We start from the raw sequence: 25,139 nt of genomic DNA, 5'->3' as shown, positions 1-25,139 counted from the left end.
ATTGGGGGCCTCTGAGGCTCTGGCTCTCTGATTTGGTAGGAGTTGATTTTTCTCTGTGTTGGTCTCCTTCTCCCTTGTGCTGGTATCCAGTTCATTAGGAAAACAGCACCCTTGCTTGTTTCGCCAATTTTCCTTAGTTTCAGCCGGGGACCTTTTGAGGTATGATGGGCTGGCTCTCTCCTTAGGATCTACATCTATCTGAAAAAGAGAAGCAGATTATCCAACGGAGAGTAAGTTAACACCAGGACAAATGTGATAACCCTTACTTTTTCTATAGAGAATTTAATAGGTGTAGGCCTTCTTGTAGCCCATGATTGATGGTAGCTTAATATTGGAGAGTGGGCTAATGTTTGGATATGGTTTCCCAACTCCAGCTATGGGTCTCATACCAATGAGGGGATCAGTTAGCCAAATCAAGAGCAGTTGGTTCCCCACCATGGCTGTGTGCCACTATTGCACTTGTGTGGGCATCACAACAGGATATTTGCTGCTAAGTAGGTCCATCATTAGAAGAATGGATAACTAAGATGTGGTATATCTACACAATGGAATTCTATACAGCAGTAAGAAAAAAATGACACAATGAAATTTGAGGAAAAATGGTTGAACCTGGAACAGATCATTCTCAGTGAACTTACTCAATCACAGAAAAAAAATCACCACATAGTCTCACTCATCTATTGAGTATTTTTTCATCTAAGTTAAGGATATCAATCTATAACTTTTTTCCCCTGAGGTATAGTTTCTCTCTAGTCCAGACTGACCTGGAATTCACTATGTAATGTCAGAATGGCCTTGAACTCGTGGTGATCTCCCTACCTCTGCCTCTCAAGTGCTGAAATTAAAGGTGTGTACCACCACACCTAGCTTTATAACTTGTTATTTTTTGGGGGGGTCTCTGTCAGATTTAGGAATTACTGTAATGTTGGCTCCATAGATGTATTTTGGTTTCCACTTTTTCATTTGTGTGAGATTATTTGAGAAGTGGTTTTCATTCTTGAAATGCTTAGATGAACTCAGAAATGATTTTTTTTAACTTTTTTATTTATTTGAGAGCAACAGACACAGAGAGAAAGACAGATAGAGGGAGAGAGAGAGAATGGGCGCGCCAGGGCTTCCAGGCTCTGCAAATAAACTCCAGATGCGTGTGCCCCCTTGTGCATCTGGCTAACGTGGGACCTGGGGAACCGAGCCTCGAACCGGGATCCTTAGGCTTCACAGGCAAGCGCTTAACCGCTAAGCCATCTCTCCAGCACTCAGAAATGATTTTGTCTGGAATTTTTTGTTGTAATTTTTGGAAGATTTTAAATTACTTTTCCATTTCATTCGAAGTAATATGTTTGACTAGGAAGCCTACCATTTCTATATTTACTTCTGGAAGGTGATATAAACCAAGAAATTCACTTCTTGTTCCCAGTTGTCCAATTTTGTAGAATATAGTTATTGAAATATGCAAATGATTCATTCAATTTTTGGGCACCACGTGTGATGCCTCTACTTTCAGTTTTAAACTTGCTAATTTGAGTATTCTTTTATTTTTTTGATCAATTTGATCAGTGTCTTATCAAGCTTTTTCAATTTCTCAAAGAACCAGCTTTTTGTTTATCAACTTTAAAATGCTTACTTTTATTTTCAACTCATTTATTTCTGCTTTAACCTTGATATTTTTTTCCCATCTTGCATATGGGCTTTTCTTGTCTTTTCAGCACCTTTAAATGGATATTTAAGTTATTTATATGAACTTTCTCCAGTTTTGTAATATAGCTATATAATGGTATAAACAGGAAGAAAAGTTTTACCTGATTGAAAACCTGATTTAAAATACTTTCACAATTACAGAGAAATTAAACATTATACCTAATAAACAATGTTCAGGAATATAAAAAGTGTGAATATCTATGGAATTGCATGAATGCAGATTGACTCCTCGAGCATGTCACGTGTCAGCTGCACTGTGCCCCCACTCCTGCGGGGTAAGAGAAGCGTCGCAGGTTGGGCAGACTCACTTTTATTGAATACTGAAAGTTTCTAGCATGAGCTGTCAGTACCAGTTCTTAGTTCTGTATATTTAAAGTTCTTCCATAGCAGTACCTGGGTAGCTTCTTTTTGTGTAAGGTATGTTTATTATTTAATATCCCTCTTGTACCTCACTAGCATCTTTTCTCCTAGATATGGGAAATTTTCTTTTACAACTTTTTTCAATAAATTCAGTACTTTTAGTCAAAGGTTCTTTTCTTTTTTTTAAATTTTTTTTTAAATTTTATTTATTTATTTATTTAAGAGAAACAGACATAGAGAGAAAGACAGGTAGAGGGAGAGAGAGAGAATGGGCGCGCCAGGGCTTCCAGCCTCTGCAAACGAACTCCAGACGCGTGCGCCCCCTTGTGCATCTGGCTAACGTGGGACCGGGGGAACCGAGCCTTGAACCGGGGTCCTTAGGCTTCACAGGCAAGCGCTTAACCGCTACGCCATCTCTCCAGCCCGAAAGGTTCTTTTCTTTCTATGTCCATAATTTGCAAATTTGGTCCTACTCTAATATTGCAAACATCACTTATATCCTTTACACATTTTGACTTTATTACTTTTGACTGAAGCATTAATTCTGTTTCCTTGTCTTTATCTTTCCTCCATAGGATGCAGTGTATTGGAAAGGATTTCCACAGAGCTTTTTATTTGACTTACTTTATTTCTTTTTTCCAGAATCATTTCAGCTTGTTTTTTTTTATTTGTATGTTTTTTCATTTATAGACTTCCACTATAATAGTCTGTTTTGAATTTTTTAATTCAGTTTTTTGTTTCTTTTGAAAGGCTAACTGTAAATTTTCAAGTATTTAATCATATGCCAAAACACACATTGAAGAAGAAAAGCTTTTTCACTAAATTATGCTGTGACAATTGGGTAACCACTGAAAGAAGTAAACAACTAACCATTAGCTCTCTCCAAAACACAAATCACTAAAAATAGAGTCTAAATCTGTGTAAGTAGCATTGAACTCAGTTCCAACTTAATTTCTTTACATAATAGAATGGAAAATGTTCAAAACTAAAGATATATAAACAAGCATTTGGTAACCTACTACTTCTTAGGCCTGTTTAAAATATGAATTTTATAAAGTATTTATATTAAGTGTCATGACTTGAGTGGATAAAGATGCTTCTAGATGCCAAATGATATTAATTTAAAAAGAAATCTTGACTGAAGAGATGGCTCACTGTTTTAATTCCTTGCCTGGAAGCCCAAATGACACTGGTTTGTTTCTCCTGTAAACATGTAAAGCCAGATACACAAGTTGGCACATGTATCTGGAGTTTGAAGTGGCAAGAAGGCTTGGTTCACCCATACTTTCTCTCCCTCTTTACAGTCTCTCTCTGTTGAAAAATTCATAAGTAAAAAATCCTTAGAAACACTCTATGCCAGGGATGAGACATATCCCAATAAGTTGTTGATCAGTGATGTGGCATAGACCCCCTAAACAATGTATGCTATGGATGTTGCCATTGGTTACATACCTAAACTAAATAGTGAATCTCCCTTTTTATTTCTTAACAATAACCATCCAGTGCTTTACAAATATGTAAAATCTATGCATCTACATAACATCCCATCCAAATGTGGCACAATGTCCATTCTTTCAGCAGCATATGGAACATTCTCTAATTCTCTAATCATCTAAAGAAAACAGTGAGTTTGTTTGTTTCAGCACATTCATTCTATGCTCACTTCTTCTTGCCAGTGTTTCTATGCTGTGATGAGAAAGCAGCGCATCCTTAGTGGATCGTAAGGAAGAATGTGCTGTGTCACATAGTGTAGAGGAAGAGAAGCAGTTTGTGTGCCAGTACGCCATACAAGAGCACAGGTAAATGTCATTTGCTACTGACAGCAGATCATCCCAATTAAATGTATAAACTCCCAATAGGATCATGTCCTTGAGAAAAAATATTCAGCCTATAACAATTACTGAACAGTTATTTATTCACCAAACACTATTTTAAGAAAAAAAAATAGTCTGAATTCTGTAACCCTTTATGTAGACTGATTAACAATGATGTAAAATATATTTCCTGGAGGGTACTTTTACTTATATATATAATATTCTCTGCATTCTGAATTCCATTAAATGCAGAGTTGGAAATTGTGGATCTGTTTTTGCATAGCTCATAAACTAAAATCGGTTTATATGTTTTCTACTAATTGTGACTTTTTATATCATATATTTATGCAAATGAGTGTGAATTGTTTATTTATTTTTATGTGAAAAACAAATTCATGACATTATATAGCTTGAAAAATTTATAATATTGGGCTGGAGAGATGGCTTAGTGGTTAAGCGCTTGCCTGTGAAGCCTAAGGACCCCGGTTCGAGGCTTGATTCCCCAGGACCCACGTTAGCCAGATGCACAAGGGGGTGCATGCGTCTGGAGTTCGTTTGCAGTGGCTGGAGGCCCTGGCGCGCCCATTCTCTCTCTCTCTTTCTGTCTGTCGCTCTCAAATAAACAAATAAAAATTTAAAAAATTTAAAAAAATTATAATATTAACAGTTAAAGACCCATATTTTGCAGTACTGAATATCAAAATTTGTCTAAATATTGTGTGTTTCAGGTTACTCAATATTTTCATGCTTTTATGGTATTTTGGAAGGCTTATTATTCTATTTTAGTTATTCACAAAATAAATAACATCGAACTCCAACCTCCAAAGACTATTGTAGGATTCTAAATATTTATATGTGAAAAATTATGAAATTCAAATAATTCATAACATGTTAATGCTATTTAAGTCCATATTATGCCCACTAGAGATTTGTTCAAACAGTGTCACATCCATCCATTATGTATCACCTAGGTCTGTTTTCACACTCTACTAGTAGACTGTCACAGCAGCCACAGAGACCACGTGACCACAAAGCTGCAATGAGCTACTATCTAGCCTGTTACAAATAAATATGCTATACTTAATTTACACTAAAATATGCAAGTTGCAGCCTGCAATAAAGTAAGTCATTTTCTTATTTACCTAATTAAATAAGAACCACAGTCCAAATATTCAAATAATCAAAAATGAATATTCACTCTCTAGAATTATGTTCTTTACCTGTTGGCCTAGAATTATCATATCCATATTTTTGGAGGAGGGTCAAGCAGTTTAATTGCTTTGAGTGAGCAGAGACTAAATTGTGGAAAAGGAAACACTTCGGAACAGTGATTAATGTAGTTAAGGCCTCTAAAATGTGCACTCAGTCACTGACAAGGTAAGGAGAACTGTGTGTGGTTTAGCTAATTTTAGAAGTATAAATATAATATGGCATACCTATTGTGCAGAAATGTGGTACATTGTTTACTTTTACATATAATCTACAAATGTTTTCTTCTTATTTCATCCTATTTTGGTGGACGTTGTCTCTAATCTTACTCAGAAAGGAGAAGCATCCTACCACAAATATACAGTTGTTAAAGAAGCAATGGATAAATGTTAGAATCTTTTGTGTCATTTTTGCAAGTGTGAGATAGAACTCTGGGTGTCACACAAACTATAAACAAAAATAAAACTGCTGATGAGCTATTCCTTTGGCCACTGTGATTTAACTTCTCCACATATTACAATTCTACTGTCCAGACAGGTGTTCAGGCTTGATATAAGTTCATGTTTCATGGGCAAAAATGCTGATACAGTCATTCAGGAAAGACAAAGAATACTCAGCAAAAACGGCTGGTATGGTAATCATCTTAGTTTTACCAGGAAACTCACTTTAATACCAAGATTTATCTCTTCTTCTCAGATGATTCCTCTTTCTGGCTGTCTTGCATATGGACAATGAACAACACTTTCACTGTCACAGAAGTTTTGCTGACATTCTTGTATACATTCTCTACAATGGCACATCAAATGACTGCTTATTTAAACCATAAATATTCTGTTTCAAGTTTCCATGCTTCTATGTATGGATAAATCTCTTCCCTCGCATTTGACTTCTGTTTTGTGTTATCTTGGGTACTAAGCTAAGAGTTTCAGATCAAAATATCCAAATGGAAATTTAAAATTTTTGGCATGGCACCTTGGATGTTGTCTCACAACAAATATCATTGAAATGGGGCATGGCATGTTTAAGGACAGAAAATCAATGAAGAATTACTAGGGGCCAGTTTTTAGTCACCCTTCTTCAGGACTACAACCTTAAGATGCCAGTCCCAAATAGTTGAAACGTTGAGAAAAAAAGTGACATCTGTATAGCAACTGATACTCAGCAGAAGTTACACTACTTACAATGATGTACAAAATTTTTAGTAATTACTATTTTATAAAATGTTTAAATAAAAACCACAAAAAGTTTACTTCATCAGAGATTTCATAAATTCCCAAGTGTTTTGATGTACAAACCACTAAGTTACGAATGTTTGAAGTAGTATTATTGCAATGAAAAATGGTTCTCAACTGTGTCAGATTCGCAATGGCACCCCTTTCTTGTTACAAAATAGACAAAGACCGTCCATGCTCCACATAGTCTTACTTCTATTTACCATTCTTAAGGTTACCCAGTAAATTCCACACACTTTGATAACCTTAATGTATATTCAAATCAGTTTAATGTAAGGACTCTGCTTCTTCCAATGGAAACTATTCTTCTATCTCCTAATTATATCCTCACTGTATCTCTGAATCTTCTTTGAATACTCAAATACAACCCTTTTAGACATTCTCAAAGACATTTGCTCTATCCAGCAAATTATAGCAGGTAACTTTGAAATAATCTGGAGAAGAAATCAGATATGTTATAAATTATCAAGACTGACAAAAGCAAAATACACAGTGCATTGGCAGTGTTTTTGTCTAATTGTCTTTATTTACTATTTTGAGAAAGATGTGAGAAAATGATTATTCTTGCTACTGCAAACAATCTCCAGAGGCATATGCCACTTTCTGAAATTAGCTTTCTGTAGGTGCTGTGGTAGGCAGGGAGGAAGTTGACCCCACACCGCAGAATACCCACATGCTGAAGGTCAGAAATTTGGACTCATTAAATGCATCAGACAGGTTTCTGGTCAGGAAAGCCACAGTGAAGCTCCTGATAGCCAGGGATCTCAGGAATTCCAGAACACAGTAGAAGGCATTGTCTGAACCTTTGTTGCACACAATGATGATGTGGCCATGTTCTGAGTGTGTATCATTGTCAACAAAGGGAGAATATGTTCCCATTCCAATTCCACAAAGAGCAGGTTGGATCAAGGCACATATGGGAATGATTAAGTTAGGTGCTCCTGATACCAGCAGCCCTTTTATCTTTTTTCCTGGAGCAGTGACCCTGAAGGCCAGAGCCACAGTAATTGTTTTGGTCAAAACAGTGGACATAGCCACAGTGAACAGAACTGCAAATATGATCTACTGAAGAATTCAGTTGGTGCTGTTGGGAGGTCCAGTGAGGAATAATGGACAGAGAAAACAGAACTTGAGGGATATGAGCAGGATGTAGCTGCTTGTTTGATTATTGGCCTTCACAATCAGTGTGTCTTAGTACTCCACAAATCTCCAAGAACAAGAGCAGTGAGTATAGAGAAGAACAGGGATATACAAGCCGGAGCCATCCTCAAGGAGAGAGCGAGTGCTCCTGAACCTCTAACCACTGAAAACAAACACCAGATAGATGCACCACTTTGTCCTTCTGCCTTTCTCAACTGTGTCAGATTCTCAATGGCACCCCTTTCGTATCACAAAATAGACAAAGACCTTCCATTCTCCACATAGTCTTACCTCTAGTAAGGTTATGGGGAATTGAACTGAGGTGGTTAGGTTTTGCATGCATGTGCCGTAACAGCTGAGCCATCTCCTCAGCCTAAAAAAAAAAGTATTTTATTCACTTAACTGGCCTTATATATCTCCTGATCCTTTGCTTTTCTTAAAAGAAAAAAAAAATTTTGTTGTAGTGAACAATAACATTGCTTACATGAAGTATTTCTTATTATTTCTACTATAGGAGAAATGGCTTATCAATTAAGATTCTCACCTGCAAAGCCTAGGGACCCATGCTGGAATCACCATGTCCCTCATAAGTCAGATGCACAAGGTGATGCATGAGTCAGTCACACATGTACATAAGGTGACACAGGTGTCCGGAATTCAACTGCAGTGGCCAGAGACCTTTTGTACCCCAATTCTCTCTCTCTCTCTTTTGTTAGAAAAGCTAGTTTGTTTGTCTTACCTCAAAAAAATAATAACTCAGAGTTCTGTAAACAGTGCAGTGCAAGATCAGAGAGGTACATGATTCTGTCTATTTTAAGACCTTTTAGACAACATTCATAAATTTAGACAATAAAATATGATTGTTCCCTCATACTGCAGTACTCTGTCTTATGAAGTCTATCTGTCTGTATCAGTTGATGTCCTATGGCTTTGTACCCAGATGTCGGTAGGTACATATAATTGTTCCAAACATATTTTTAAGACATAAATGAAATTGGAGACCCCTAGATATAACTAACTCTAATACTACTATTTCTTAAATCCATCTCCTTGTAACAGGTATTCAAGTACTAATTTTGAGAGAATATACCATTTATCTGTTTCTCCTAATTCTACCTCAATAATCTTTGGTCTATGTTTTTACACAAATTGATCAAGAAAGGAGTATGAACAAGATAATTTGCCAACGTCAAAAACAATGAACATGATACCCAATAAGGAACTGGGGAGAAACTCTTCCCACCTATAAGTTTTATTTTCTATCATGGTATTTTACCATTTTGATTGTAATTACATTGAATCATAAAATGGGAAGGGATTAAAAAGAAATATATGGTATCTCCCATTGAGTTTTTTCATAAAGGAGTATGTTTCTCCATTTATATCTCTAATCTTACTTCTCTTAATCATGTCTTATAAATTTATTTGCAAACATGTTTATTAATCCTGTATGCATGTCATTGTTATTGTGGATTGGAAGACCATGTATTCCACTTTATTTGATACATATAAAATGGCCAACATGTACAAATGAAAAATTAATACTTCACTGTCAATATTGAACTGATCTATCACCACTAAATTTTGTATTTAACTAATTAATTATAATTGTATATTGAAATATTATTTAAATGAACACTGCTTTTATATATTTCTAATTGTTGCAGTCCGATTCACATTGCTGGTAGAAATCACCCAACCAAGAGCAGCTTCTGGGAAAAAGAGGTTTATTTGGCTTACAGGCGCAAGGGGAAGCTCCACGATGGCAGGGGAAAACGATGGCATGAGCAGAGGGTGGACATCACCCCCTGGCCAACAGAAGATGGACCACAGCAACAGGAGGGTGTGCCAAACACTGGCATGGGGAAACTGGCTATAAAGACCATAAGCCCGGCCCCAACAATACACTCCCTCCAGGAGGCATTAATTCCCAAATCTCCATCAGCTGGGAACCTAGAATTCAGAACACCTAAGTTTATGGGGGACACCTGAATCAAACCACCACACTAATCATATTATTTTAATTTATTTTTATGACATTATCCAGTTGCACCAAAATTTAATGTCAATCTCATTCCTCTTTTATTTTAACATCAAGTATAAATAACCCTTCTTATCCCCTTTGACTTCTGGTGCACTGAAAAATTGCTGGGTATGAGAGTATCCTTCAGGCTCTAATAAATGAAACTATTTAGGTATTAATACTTATATCATGTTTAAAATCCCTTTGATCATATTTATTGCAACCTTCAGCTTCTACTGCAACATACCACCCCATTGTCTTGCCTTCTCACCTGTAAAATAGACGGCAACATGCACCTATTCTTCCGTTCTGTGCTCAATCTAGTAGGCTTGACATCACAGAGATACATATTTGTTTTTATTCTTTTTATTGTTTTGTTTCGTTTTTTGTGGTAGGGTTTTATTCTAGCCCAGGCTAACCTAGAATTCACTATGGAGTCTCACAGTGGCCTCAAACTCACAGCAATCCTCCTACCTCTGCTTCGCAAGTGCTGGGATTAAAGGTGTGTGCCACCATGCCTGGCTTTTATTCTTATTTTCAACCTCTGAACGTTTTACATTATCCCCTTAAATGCTTCAAAGTACATCTGAAACCGTGCTCATGATATTTTAATTGGAATATTTATGTTTCTTGATAAAGGTTTTAAATATCTGTAATATGCTATTGCCTAAAGTCTTAAAATTAACTTCTTTCTGAATTATTTCATAGATACTCAGTAAACATTATGCTTATATTGAAAGTTTTTGCAAAGTTACATATCTCTAAATCCATAAAAGGGGTGGAGAGATGGCTCACTGTTTAGGATACTTCCCTGCAAAGATTAAGGACCCAGGTTTCACTCTCCAGGTCTCACATAAAGCAGGAGCACATAGCACGTGTGTATGGAGTTCATTTGCAGTGGGTACAGGCTTTGCACTCACATTCTCACTTTCTCTCTCCCTCCCTCTCCAATAAATAAATAAATAAAATCTTTAAATCCAAAAACTGACATCTCTCACCATTTAATACCCATCAGCAACATATTGGGTACTGGGAAGATAATGATGTAGAAGGTCCTACTTATAAACTTTATTTTATGTAGATTCAAAGAAGATTATATGTATGTGTGGCATTCCTTGATAGCAATAATATATTCACTAACTACTGGATCTCACAGAGTATTTTTTAATAGTATGTAAAATGGATCTAGGTACTAAAATGTGGTTCATGGAGGAAAGTGAGTGTTATTTTTATGGTCACAAGTATTTATCATTTCAATCAAGTGATTACATTAAGCAAGGAAGAGATATTATGTGTTTCTTCAGGTCACCTCAAAGGCCCTACAAGTTCCCAATACGTATAGAGAAAACAGTCAAACTGGAGAAAGACTCTAAACCATCAACTTACATGTTTTGTTAGAAATCTAATTTTCTGGGAAGAGGAAACAATCAAAACAGCAGGCTGCCTTTCTCTCCTTTGGAACTTCCTGAATCCAGGCCTACAAGTCTCACTGCATATGGAGGATGGAATCTGAGGAAAACCAGAAGTGTAGTTGTAAAAGTTACTAATGTTATATACTTCATTCATAACCATATGATAAGACAATCACAATTATTAAACATTTTGTCCACATCAACAATTAAATTGAAGTGTCACATTCCATTTAGTACACTGCATGTTGTCATACCTATGAAGATTTTAATGAAATAATCTGAAGTCTCCAAAAATTTCTCAAAAGATAGAAAGAAAATATAGGACACTGGAAAGAAAATCTTGGACAATATGTTGCATTTAATTAAATAGTGAGAGTCCCACATGGTCCCACATGATTTTATCTATTTATATCTAAAGTAAAGCATTGCAGTGAGGTACAACGTAACTTCCTACTCCCTGCTCCCTGTGGTCCATTCTATTGCCTCATCAGACAAATAAAATTGTTGAACAAGGGAAACATATGAAGAAAGCTATCCTATTTTCATCTTTATTCCAAGACATTGTGGAAAATTTGAATGTGGAAAATATCATAGTCTGCATCACATTTTGTTTTCTAATTAATACTCACTAGGTTTCAAATTAATTAAATTGATAAAATGCATGTTTTTCAGACTGTGGAAAAACTAAAACAAATGCATCATTTTCCAATTGAGTACATATACAAACAGACATGATATGTGAGTAATACCTTTGTTTCTTGAAACCCTTCCCTGAGAATGAAAATTTATTGCCTGAACCCAATAATATGAAATAAATAAATTTCCACAGATAAATATTACTGTATTTTATGTTTCTTTTTGGAGAAACTGATAAAATTGATCACAAAATATTAGGTAAGGCTATTGAGACAAGACATAAAACCAATTATGTTTATAGAAATCAATAGACCATTAATTAAAGAATTAAGGTCTTCAATAATACCAGTGATACAGAATTACTTTAACAACTCATGTGACCTCTCAATAAAACTAATCAGGATACTTTGGCATTGGGAAAGAAAGCTCACATCTAGGTTACAAGCACTTAATGTTAAAAAAATAACTGGGATCACTTATCAAATACTTAAAAACAATTGGGCGTGGTATCAGGATCTTGTGTCACTCAAAACTGATGTCATTAATTTCAGTATCTTTTTCATGTGTACACACAGAGATGGGTGGTCATGGTTGTCTGCTTGACTAGAGTTAGAATCACCATGGACACAAATCTATGGAGATGCCACTACAGGAATTTTTAGGTTAGGTAACTGAACATGGAAAGCTCACACTGAAAGCAGGTGGCACTACTTCCTGTAACAAGGGTTTCTAACCAGGGAAAGCTAGATGACCACATATATTCATCACCCTTGCTTACAGAGAGTTGATGACATGAACACAGTTTGTTTCTCACCCCTGCTTTCATGGTGTCACCATCATGATGGACTACAGTCTTAAACTGTGAAGTAGAATGAAGCCATTCTCAACTAAGTTATTTTGGTCAAGTATTTTCCCTGAAAAAAGTCACTAATAAACTCAGTCAAGATTTGCTTCCTAGGGAATGAAACAATGCAAAAACATCCAAAATTAAAAGTACTCCCGCTACAGGGTTTAAACATGTATGGAACCACTTAGAAGGTAACAGTGATGACACTACATACATTTGAGCAGTCAAGTCTGCATAGACTGATTATTGGGTGAACATCTACCTGTTCATAATAGATTTCACATTAGACATATGCCCAAACATACACAGCAATATATAGATTAAAATTCTCATCATTCGTGGCTATGTCAAATCCTTGACATGCATGCTACTCTAAAGAGGTGTTGGATGAACACTTGCTCTGTGTTCCACATTTAGATTTCATGTCCAAACAATTAAAGTGCATCCATTCTGATCTCATAACAGAAAAATCTATTGGATATTGGGAAGTATTCATTGTCTGAATAATTTTTTTTAAAGTGGAATCTCATGATGGTGATTAGAAAATGTGGGAGCACCATAGAATGAGTAAATTATGAAATCTCTTCCTGATTTTGTGATGACATCCCACTGTGAGGTGGTGATCCAGATCCTATGGATGCCTAAATATATTCATCTTTGAAAGCTCATTTCCAGTTTAGAATTCATTTCACCATAACATTTGTCAATGATGTCACAATTGGTTTATAATATTTCTCAGCCCTTGTATTATATAACTTTATGTTTAATGGAATCACATTCACAAAGGCTAGACAGAATTCATTTCCTTGCATCTTTTCTTTGAAATCTAAGATAAGTTGAATTCCTTGGTCATCCTCAGAGATGACCAGCCCCATCCAGGTCCAGTTGAAATGAAGCATTAAGGAGACTATGGCAAAAGGCAGCCTTGTTACCTTGGGAAAAATCTAATACAGATAAGGATACTAAAAATGATCAGTCAAAGAAGTTTGATAGGGCCATATTGAATCTAAAGGACAAAGAACATAGAAATCAACATGAGGAAGAGCATTGGAAGAGACCCCAATATAAGATCTGAATTGTGTTAATCACTGCTTGGGAAGAATGTTGGGAAGAATGATTGCTCACACCATTATTAATCATATTTCACTATCCATAAGGCTCTGGAAAACTACTGAACAGTTTAAGAGTTGTACGAAATCCTTTTATATGTCTCCATAGTTCCTCCTATCAATTTTTAAAATTTAAGTGCTGATACCTGACCAAATTACTGATGATTTTCTTTATGAACTGTTTCTGACAACACATGGACAAACCAAGTGTCTACTTGAAATATCCTTAAGCACATGAAAATGGTAATAAAGTAAACATTAATTCTACTCTGTATATCCCAAAGTCTCACCTGTCCATAATTAAAGATTGACAGCAATGTCCCACTTTTGCTACTTGTTGTCCATGATGGTCCTGTAAATAATAAACCACATTCAATTATTTCACAGCTATAATCAGGAGAGTGTGCTCTTTAATTACTGTGGAACTTAGATAAGAGATAATAGTCCATGAATCATCACATTTGGAAGGACTGAAGCAAAAATTAATAGACTTGCGGGGTATAAGCCTGGGATTTCTGTTGATCTTCTCAGTGACGAAAATCATTGCCTGAATATATTGATATTTTTGACTAGCACACTGAAAAGAAACACAGTAATAATTATAAATGAGTTTTCAAACAATGCAATCTTCAAAACAATTAGAGTGGACATGTAATACATATGACAAGTGATGCTTTCTTCTGAAATTCTCATCTAATCATTCACCTTTATGTTAGGATATGATCCCAAATGACATAGGGATTAACTAGGTATTTTGAAATAATTAAATAAAAGAAAATTCATAAAGATATTTATGTTGTAAATATATATATATATATGTATGTATATAGGAACATAGATAGACAGATAGATTGATAGATGATAGATAGATAGATGATTGATAGATAGATAGATAGATAGATAGATAGATAGATAGATAGATGATAGATAGATAGATAGATAGATAGATAGATAGATAGATAGATTGTGCAAGTGATCTGGATTCATCTTTAGCCAGTAAGAATTTGATGAAAAGACTACATAGGTCATATGTAAACTTGAAAGTAGTCCTATGCCAGACAGAATACCTGTTCATATCTTGAAGCTATAATTCTCAATTTTATGAAGTAAAAATAAATGAAGTAATGATTTAGTTTATGTTATTTTGGTATGTATATGTGGGTAATAGTCATTTCCATATTTGTGGAAGACCACATTGTGTGTGTGTGTGTGTGTGTGTGTGTGTGATGAAGAAGGCACCTGCTTGTGTCAGTGTGTACACCATAAACCAGTGTCAGTTGCTTTTCTATATTACTTTACATGTAATTATTTGTTTTGGTTTTTATTTTGATGTACGTTCTGACTTTTGCTCTGTGTGACCTGGAAGTCACTATGCACTATTAGGTAGCCTCTAACCCATGGTGATACACCTACCTCTGCCTTAGGAATACTAATATTAAAGGCATGTGCCTCCATGTCTGGATTACATGTAATTATTCTGATGACTTGGAGTTCAACAATTTGGCTAGACAATTAAGCAATCTCTATGGATTCAGATTTTTCAAATTCATCAGGACATAGGATGACAGATGAACTTCACAGTTTCAAAATTTTAGGTGAGGGCCACGGATTTGATCTCAGGACCTCATGAATTCCTTTACAAATTCCTACCTTATGGTACTTTGTTTCATACCATCCCTGATTAATGCTCAATATACAGTCAAACCTAACTATTATAGTAAAACTTGGCTTTAATAATGCCTTTGAAGACATGAGTAGTTGTAATATGAACTATATTTCATCAGGAATTAGAAGAGCATCCCATCATTTTTGTAGTTCCATCTCCTTCTTGTGCTAGGTAGGTCCCCTTTGCTAGGACAGAATAGCTGGCAACAATCAGGTTAAAAGAAGAAATATTGATTGAACATTATTCTTCTAGGTGCCTATCATTTGACAAATGGATATTGAAGTTGTGGTACATATACACAATAGAATTCTACTCAGCCTTAAGGAAAATAATTATATAATGAAATTGGTAGGAAAATGGTCAGCATTTGAACAGACCATATTAAATGAACTCACCTGGAGGCAAAAGGTAAACCAAGGGCTCTCAGGTGTGCAGACTATGCTTCCTGCAGAATAAAGGCAAGAAGAAGGCTCTTGAGTCCATTGTGTCCAAAAAGAAATGAAGAGCAATATGAAAGCTCAAAATGAAAAGTATGAGGACCTTGAAAACTATGTCTAATGACAGGTACATATTCAATAGTTATAGGTAAAATTAAAAAAAAAAAAACTTTTTCAATCTGTTTTTTTTTGGGGGGTGGAGGGAGTGTCTCACTCTAGACCAGGCTGACCTGGAATTCACTATGTAGCTTCAGGGTGGCCTTGAACTCATGACAGTCCTCATACCTCTGTCTCTTGAGTCCTGGGATTAAAGGAATGTGCCACCGCACACTGTTCAACAAAATTTTTGGAATATTGAATTAGAGTGGTAGTTAATATAGTATCTGATGAGGTCTGGGTTTCAGGATTATTTGTCCAGCTATATGTCTGAGCAATGAACTCAACTACCACCTCCCAAAAAGGCACAGGCTGGGTTAGAAAACTGAAACCATTAATTTTATATCTACAAGAAACCCACTGTACCATTAAAGACAGACACCAACATAGGGTGAAAGGATAGAGAAAGATATTCCAAACAAATGGAAATAGAAAACGAGCTGGTCTTGCTCTAGCAATATTTAACAAAGTAATTGTAAGTAAGCAATCAAGATAGATAAAAAGACAACGTGCTCCTCCAGACATAAAATGGCCTGGATATCCATGACCTCACAGCACCTGAGACTACATACACAAGACCATCATAATAGAAGGATAATTGAAGCCATCTGCATAGGCTGGTTCACGGCAGAGTGCATCGTGAGGTTCATTGTCTCCAAAGACAAGTTTGTCAAGAGACCCATGAACATCATCGACTTACTGGCGATCACGCCCTATTACATCTCGGTGTTGATGACGGACTTCACAGGCGAGAACTCTCAGCTGCTGCGGGCTGGCATCACCCTGAGGGTTCTCCGAATGATGAAGGTCTTCTGGGTGATTAAACTTGCCCAGCACTTCATTGGTCTTCAGACTCTGAGTTTGACTCTCAAGCGATGTTACCCAGAGATGGTGATGTTGCTTGTCTTTATCTGTGTTGCCATGGCAATCTTCAGTGCACTTTCCCAGCTTCTTGAGCATAGGTTGGACCTGGAAACATCCAACCAGGACTTCGCCAGCATCCCCGCTACCTGCTGGTGGGTGATCATCTCTATGACTACGGTTGGCTATGGAGATATGTATCCCATCACGGTGCCTGGAAGAATCCTTGGAGGAGTCTGTGTTGTCAGTGGCATTGTGCTCTTGGCATTGCCTATCACTTTCATCTACCATAGTTTTGTGCAGTGTTACCACAAGCTCAAGTTTAGATCGGCTAGATATAGCAGGAGCCTTTCGGCTGAGTTCCTGAATTAATCCGTTGCAAATCAATTCGGATAGAGTGAGTTGATGCTACATCATATTCCTGTGTTTCTCGCTGATGAGCGCCACAGTGGCATTGTCATGGTATTGGTAAAATACAAACCGTCCTTCCCAGTTGAAGGGACAAAGTAGTTTACTTATTTCTGGAGTAAAAAGGATTGGGCCTACATTCAAAGGAGTTTCACCTAGAGTGAACTGCAGGTCTTGATTTTATTTGGACTTATCTCTTCCTTGCCTGGCACAATGACATGGTTTTATTGTTCTCAAAAAAGTACATTATTTGAACACTTTAATATAGAAAGGTACTATTTTCCAAATGTTTTGGGTTTTTTTTTTTCCCATCTTAGCAAATTCGGAAGAAGCTTGGAATGTACAGTGTTATTTTTTGAGACTAACATTTTCATTTCTAAATGTTTTATAATTTCTCATATCAATGTCAGGTGTATCCTGGAAACGTAAGTCACATGCGGGAACTGTTTAACAAATACTTTAAAAATTTTGGCCCAAATTTAAACTGTATAATGAAGCTAGATACAAGTGAGAATATTATCCGAAAAACTTTTGCATACCTATCTATTCTCTGCTTCATTTTTACACCTGTTTACACCTTATCTTATAACTTCATGGAACCTTGCATATGTTTTCCCTTTTGGAATATTTTTTTCTGTCTTTACTGAAATGGCTTCAAAAAGAGGATTTAGGAGTGAGGACAGTTTGGATTGTGCAGCATTTTGTTGGATACTTTCAGAATTGTTGTTATTAGGTGAAAATAATCCTGACATTCAGATGTCCAAGAATATCTCCAACCTAAGTGTAATAGCAGTAGTTGGATATTATATGATCGATATTACCACACACACTGTCTTCTGCCGCACCATGAGTTTAATAAGGCAAAAGACGAAAGGCTGTTTATTTAGCCTTTGGATACAGAAGTCATACTCATGTGTTATTGCCTGGTTATCATGAAAAGAGAAATGTTATTGCATTTATAGTTTTGTGTAACCGCGTCAGTTTCAAGCAATGAATATGTATGATTTTCGCCATTGTGAATCAAAGGCACACTTAAGTTCTTCTGGTAAGAATATTGAGTGATAGGCCATATTAATTTGTCTAGGTTGTTAGTTACTAGAAAGTACACAAATGGTGGATATCTAGTGCTCAGTTTTAGCAATATGAATTAGGACTTCGCTTTTTCAACCAGTTGCAATAAAAAAAAAATGTCATGTATAGCGCTGGAGAGATGGCTTAGTGGTTAAGGCGCTTGCCCGCGAAGCCTAAGGACCCATGTTTGGCTCTCCAGGTCCCATGTAGGCCAGACACACGAAGTGACATAAACACATGTGCACAAGATGGAGCATGCATCTGGAGGTCGATCTCAGTGGCTGGGGCCCTGGCGCACCAATTCTTGCTCTCTCTCTCTCTCATAAAAATAAAAATGAATAAAAAATGAATAAAAAGAGATAGATAAAAAATGCCCTAATGAATTAATAAAGGAGACAATTCAACAAGAAGACATTACAAGACTCACCATACATTCATGCACCAACTTTAACAAGAAATATCGAATTACCATGGGATATATTTTATAATCATGGAAAATGTTAATAAAAATTTTTAATTAAAAAAAAGAAATATCTACAAGATATGAAGTAAAAATAAATCCCAAAATATACTAGTGGCTAATTTTAATACATTACTGTAATCAGTAAAGAGATGATCTAAATAAAAACTAAAGGGGGCTGGAGAGATGGCTTAGCAGTTAAGTGCTTGCCTGTGAAGCCTAAGGACCCCAGTTCGAGGCTCGGTTCCCCAGGTCCCACGTTAACCAGATGCACAAGGGGGAGCATGCATCTGGAGTTCTTTTGCAGAGGCTGGAAGCCCTGGCGCGCCCATTCTCTCTCTCTCCCTCTATCTGTCTTTCTCTCTGTGTCTGTTACTCTCAAATAAATAAACAAAAATTTTAAAAAAAGTGACAGCAAACTGTCACCTAAATAACTTGAAAAAAAATAAAATAAAATAAAAACTAAAGGATCATTAATCAAAACAAGACCAAATATCAAAGTTACTGAACAGACATTTATAGATCATTCCACCAAATCTCAAGAGAATACACATTCTTGCAGCAGCTCATGAAACTTTCTGTAAAATAGAACATGTATTAGAACACAAAGCAATTCTCCACAAATTCAAGGCAAATGACATAACTTTTTATTATTTGTGAACACAATGTCATAAATTAGGAATTATGAACAAGATAAACCACAAGACATGCACCACTTTTAAGAGATTGAACAACATACTAATGCACAATGAATGGGTCATTGAAGAAATTAAAAAAAAGGATATGAAAGACATTCTATAATGAAATGATATTGAAAGCCAAACCTAACAAATCATATGGGACACAATGAAGGAAGTCTTAAAAGGGAGGTTTATAAAAATAAATGACTACATTAAAAGGATAGATAAATCTCAAAAAAAAAAAAAACTCAGTGATGCATCTGAAGTCTTAGCAAAATCATGAACAAACAAAATGCCTAATACCAGATAAAAAGAAATGATCAAGATCAGAAAATAAATCTACAAATTGGGAAAGAAAAAATTCATTATTTAAAGTTTATCTTTCAGCATCCATTATGAGAAACACTTTTTAAAATTAAATATTATTATTATAATTATTAACAACATATTTGGTATGGATACCTCATTTGCCGGTATCCTCTTTCGCCTCATCCCTTCCCCCATTGCACTGAGGAACCTCCTCAATGGGGTTGCAGGTATTCCCTATAGGATTCTGGTTATGTGCCATTGGAAAAGCAATAGTTATTTTTGAGGGGAGGGAATGCCTTTGGGCATGATTTCTCAACCTGCGGCATTTACAATCTTTCTGCCCCTTCTTCCACAAAATTCCCTCAGCCACGGTGGGTGACTTCTGAGTCTACTTCAGTGAAGAGCAGTTTCGAGCCTCTGGATGTCCACTGTGATAGGCATTCAGTGTATGAGAGATTCTTTTGCTGGTTACAGTAGTTTGGGTTGGAAGCCACAGATTTTTATACTTTGAGGTGTTCCAGTCCAGGCCCAAAATGTGATGTTGTTCAGAGAGTACTACAAGGTTCCCCAAAGAAAACAGTTTTCTAGCAAGCACTTGGACACCCACCTGAGGCAGATGTAGGACCCCATTGCTGAAGACACCATATGCTGCCAACACAATGCATGGAAAGGCCTGACTGGAATGCAGAAGATAGCCAGCCCCCAGGCAGTGAGATCAGCTGCTGCTGGAAAGCACCACCTGAGCGACTGGGGAAAGTGGCCAATAATGGTCTGAGCAACCAGAGGTGTAAGCTACCCAGAGGCAAACACCCTGACTGGATCTACAGGGCAGGACAATAGTGGTGCGCAGCCTTGGAGGATAACCAATTGGATAAGAGATCTGCCCAGTGTAAAGAAACTCATATCTGGAATTGGGAACTAGGTCAGAATCATATGGAGGCAAAGATCATGCTCTCCAATATCAAGGTATCTCTAGTCTTTTGGTAAAAGAGATACTACCTTTATCAAATTCCCCCTAAAGTGATAACACTTCTCCCATTTAAACTTTGCAGACATCACTCTGCATTAGAGAATCTATTTATTTTCAGAAGGTAGCAAGACCTGAGGATACGAACTACCCTCACATTTCAGCTAAGCCACAGCTGTAACCGCAGTGGAATTGGGTAGATGAGCAAGAATGCTGCTTCCATGAGAAATCTGACAATCAAGTCCAGGGTTAAGGAGCTAGAGCCTGAGGATATTCAACACTCACCAATGCAGAGATCCAGAAGCTCCTAAAAGCTCATCACTGAAATAGATTTTAAACAATCCCACTACAGCTCTGGGAATATTGTGGAAGAGGAAGTGCAAACATTGTAAGAGACAAGGAGTGCGACATCATGCCTAGAGACATTGATTCCACCTAAAACAGGCGTTGCTCCAACAAAGCATAACTCACAATCCTATGGAAATTACCTGCAACCCCTCTGCAGAGGATTCCCAGTGCACTAGGGTCTGTGATGAGGGAAAAGATGGTATCAACACATGATGTATCCATAGGGAACATGTTGTTAATAATAAATGGATAAATTAATAAAGAGTACTGGATATAAACACACACAATTAACAAAAATCAACAGAATAGGAGATACATCTCTAATTCAAAGCAACTTATGCACATAGTCTTTAACAAAGAGGATAAAAATATGCATTGAAGAAAAGATAGCATCTTCAACAAATTGTGGTGGAGAAATAGAATAACCACCTATACACCAGTAGAATTAAACCCACTTATCTCACCATGCACAAAAGTCAACTCTAAATAATTAAAACCCTCAGTATTAAATCTAATACTCCCCTTGGACTGACTTTTAATTTTTTTTTGGGGGGGGGGTTTCGAGGTAGGGTCTCACTCTGGTCCAGGCTGACCTGGAATTAACTCTATCATCTCAGGGTGGCCTTGAACTCATGGCAATCCTCCTACCTCTGCCTCCCGAGTGCTGGGATTAAAGGCATGCGCCACCATGCCCGGCCTGACTTTTAAATTTTTAATGCAATATTTATTGAACCTAAATCTTGGAAATTCCGTTTCTTAATTCCAGGGAGGGACCACACAGTATTACATTTAAAAAAAATGACTATATCAAAGGACAGCCACTGGTGCCCTGAAGAGTTGTAGATCACTGTTAACTATACACTGTTCTTTAAAGTATGATATTCTTCAATGCCATCACCAAAAAAACATTTATAGATAGTAGATAGTATCTCAGATATAAGGGGCAAAATGAATGAAATCCAGACATGAGCTGTTTTATGTTTAGCTGTGGATCTTTTCACATTGTGAATGGCTAGACCCTTACAAAGCCATCCACCTCATCCCCATACCTTGGGAACTCAGCTGCTGCTTCTTTGCTTTTCCTCCCTGATAGTAAAAATAAAATTTTCTTGTATCTCAATCAAGGCCCAAGTGAAACACAGAAAAACTAAGGAGATGGACCAGAGTTCTCCTTCTAAGGTGAGCCTGGAAATCAGTTCCAGAATGATGGAAACACATATCAAAGCTGAAGTTCATAGGATCTTAAGGGCTCATCACTGAAATACGTTTATAACATAATGACCAAGTCTCAGGGAGCTTTAGGGAAGAGGAGGCAAAAATAATGTAAAAGTCACAGGTTGAGTTATTATGCCCAGAGGCATTGTCTCTCACCAACATGACTGTTGAACACACAATGCATAACCAACAACCACATTGAGAAACCCCATGGGGGGGCAGAGGAATTGGAGTAGGGAGGGGGAAAAGAATGTATCAACACATGACTATCTTTTCACAGTGTGTTCTTAATAAAATATAAGGGCTTAGTCCTCTGAAGCAACTATAATAAAAACCAGGTAGAAAATTTCATTACATTAATGTAGGGAATGATTTCATGAATAAGACCCATGTGCCACAGTAAATGATACTGACACTCAACTATATGAACTCATAAAAATAAAACAGAGAAGCAAATTTTCAACAGAGTCAATAATCATCCTACAAAATGGGAGAAAAATTTCACCAATTATACTAAACCACAAATATAATGCCTAGAATTTATAAAGAATTAAAAAAAAAAACACAACAAAAATGTCAAACAACCCAGTAAAGAATACGGTGGAAAATTACCAAAGAATGAAATAAAAGTGGTCATTTTATACTAGAAGAGATGTTAAGTATTTTTAGTCATCAGAGAAATACTAATCACAATAACTCTGAGATTTCATCTCACCCTGACAGGATGGTATTCATCAAAAAAATTAAATGACATAAAGTGCTGGTGAGGCTGTGGGGAAAGAGAATCCATAGCCCACTGCTGGTAGTTGTGAAAACTAATAAAACAATTATAGAAATAAGTACTAATATTGAAAAATATGAAAATAGAAAAACCACTGGATCCAGATATATCACCCCTGGGTATATTCCTAAAGACTTCACTCTTCACAACAGAGATACTTGCTCAGCTAGCTATGTTTGTGGCTGCTCTATTCACAATAGCTAGGAAAAGGAATCACCCCACCTACACTTCAAGTGATGAATGCTAATGAAGATTTGGTACATATGCACAGTAGAATTCTATCCAGAAATAAGAAAAAATGGAATAGTGAAGTTTGTGAAACAATGGATGAAGTAAAAAAAACAAAACAAAACAAAACAAAACAAAAAACATTCAAAGCAAGGTCTCACAGGCACACAGAGGCAATTGCCACATGTCCGCTCTCATCGGCACCCCCTAACTGGGCTCAATTGGAGATGAATGTGAAGGGAGGTAAGCTACAGGAACGTGAGCACAACACTGGAGTGAGACCAGAAGAGGAGAACTCAGGAGACAGGAGTGTTTGCCTGATAGCATATGGGAAGAACAGCATGACAGCGGCAGCGGCTGGAAAGGGTAAGGTTTAGGGAAAGTGGAAAGGTGATTATACAAAAGTTAGTAAAAAATGAACCAGTTCCATGTAAGCCCTCCATCTGGCTAGCATTCTATAAGAAAGGATAGAAAGGACCAGTCTGGACAGTAGGTAGCAATACTTAAACTTAAGCCCATGGATTCTGAGCTGATAAATCCGAGACCAGTATAGGGTTAGCACCTACAGTGACCATGTAGGCAGCTGCAATACACTTCATTACCCACCTGAGATAGAAAGTAAGATCTTACTGCTAAAGGCACCGTAGATGTGGTCATAGCACACCAGGAAATCATGGTGGAATAAGGCAGGCAGCTGGCTCCCAGGTCTAGCACTCACAGTACTGGAAAGCTCTGTGGGATGCACTGGAGTAAGGCCAGCAACAGCGTGAATAAGCAGGGAACACTGAAGATTACAAAACCAACCAGCATGTCAAGAAGACCTGGGAATACCCACTGATGCCTACTATGAAGTAAACATCACCCTAATACCGAAACAAGACAGATGCAGCAAGGAAAGTGTGAGCTCAAAGAATAAAAGAAGAGAAAGAAAAGGGATTCGAATTGGAAAGGAAGAAGTCAAGTTAGCCACATTTGCAGATGGTATGATCTTATATATAAGTGACCAGAAAGTCTTCATCTCAAAACTTTTCAAGGTGATAAATTCCTTCAGCAAAATGGCAGGATACAAAATTAATACACAATAATGAGTAGAAAAGACAAGATCTTCAACAAATGGTGTTGGACAAACTGGAATATGTAGAAAAATGAAATTTGACCAACTCATTTCATCATACACAAAGGTCCAGATGGATTGAAGACCTCATTATAAGACCTGAAACTCTTCAATACTGGAATAAAAATTAGGAGGCACTCTTCATGAAATAGGATTGTTAAAAGACTTACTTAACAAAACCCCACTAGCCTAGGAAATTAACCAATCACTCCACCAACAGAATCACATGAAGGCATAAAGCTTTTGCACAGATAAACATACCATAAGCAGAGCCAATAACTCATCTGCTGAATGGAAGACAATCTTTGCCAGCTATACCACTGAAAGAATCCTAACAGCTACAATCTACAAAGAACTAAAAACAACTAACCAAGGGAAAAAAAAAAAAATCACACAACCCACTCCAACAGTGGGGCAGAGAACTGAATAGGGACTTCTCAGGCATAATTACAAATGGCTAACACACATTTGAGAAAATGTTCAACATCTCTAACTATCAGGAAATGCACATTAAAATAAACATGAGATTCCACCTTACCTCAGTAAGGAAAGCAAACATTAAAAAAAAAAAAAATAAGATGAGCCAGGCATGGTGGCACACGCCTTTAACCCCAGCACTTGGGAGGCAGAGGTAGGAGGATCGCCGTGAGTTCAAGGCCACCCTGAGACTACATAGTGAATTCCAGGTAAGCCTGGACTACAGTGAAACCCTACCTTGAAAAAACAAGCAAACAAACAAGATCAAATGAAAACAAAGGTTGGTGAGGATGTGGAGAAATATTAACACTCATTCAATGTTGGTTTGAATGTCAACTGGTACAATCACTGTGGAAATCAGTATGCAGACTACTGAAAAGGATAACTATAGCGTTACCAACAGATCCTGTTATTCTCTTACTGGACATTAACCCTACAAGCTCCAAACCTTAGTTCAGAGATATTTGCTCAATCTTGTTTA

General features: G+C 36.8%; 1 protein-coding gene across 1 annotated transcript; it reads left to right on the top strand.

Moving 5' to 3' along the window:
• Positions 1–1,912: 1,912 nt before the first annotated feature.
• On the top strand, positions 1,913–16,972 carry LOC123457458 (potassium voltage-gated channel subfamily G member 3-like). Its single transcript, XM_045141359.1, has 3 exons — positions 1,913–1,973; positions 3,755–3,857; positions 16,330–16,972. Exons 1-3 carry the CDS (start codon positions 1,913–1,915, stop codon positions 16,970–16,972), a joined length of 807 nt encoding a protein of 268 aa, XP_044997294.1.
• The last annotated feature ends 8,167 nt before the right edge of the window (positions 16,973–25,139 follow it).

This window comes from Jaculus jaculus, unplaced genomic scaffold (genome assembly GCF_020740685.1).
Source record: "Jaculus jaculus isolate mJacJac1 unplaced genomic scaffold, mJacJac1.mat.Y.cur mat_scaffold_56_1_539194_arrow_ctg1, whole genome shotgun sequence".
NCBI lineage: Eukaryota > Metazoa > Chordata > Mammalia > Rodentia > Dipodidae > Jaculus > Jaculus jaculus.
This window is presented reverse-complemented; position numbering and strand designations above follow the sequence as displayed.

Bases quoted from the DNA above. Each gene is read 5' to 3' on its own strand.
- LOC123457458 (XM_045141359.1), top strand. From the start codon at position 1,913: ATGCAGATTGACTCCTCGAGCATGTCACGTGTCAGCTGCACTGTGCCC. The intron at 1,974-3,754 runs GTAAGAGAAGCG...TGCTGTGATGAG, and splicing joins TGTGCCCCCACTCCTGCGGG to AAAGCAGCGCATCCTTAGTG. The intron at 3,858-16,329 runs GTAAATGTCATT...CCATCATAATAG, and splicing joins TACGCCATACAAGAGCACAG to AAGGATAATTGAAGCCATCT.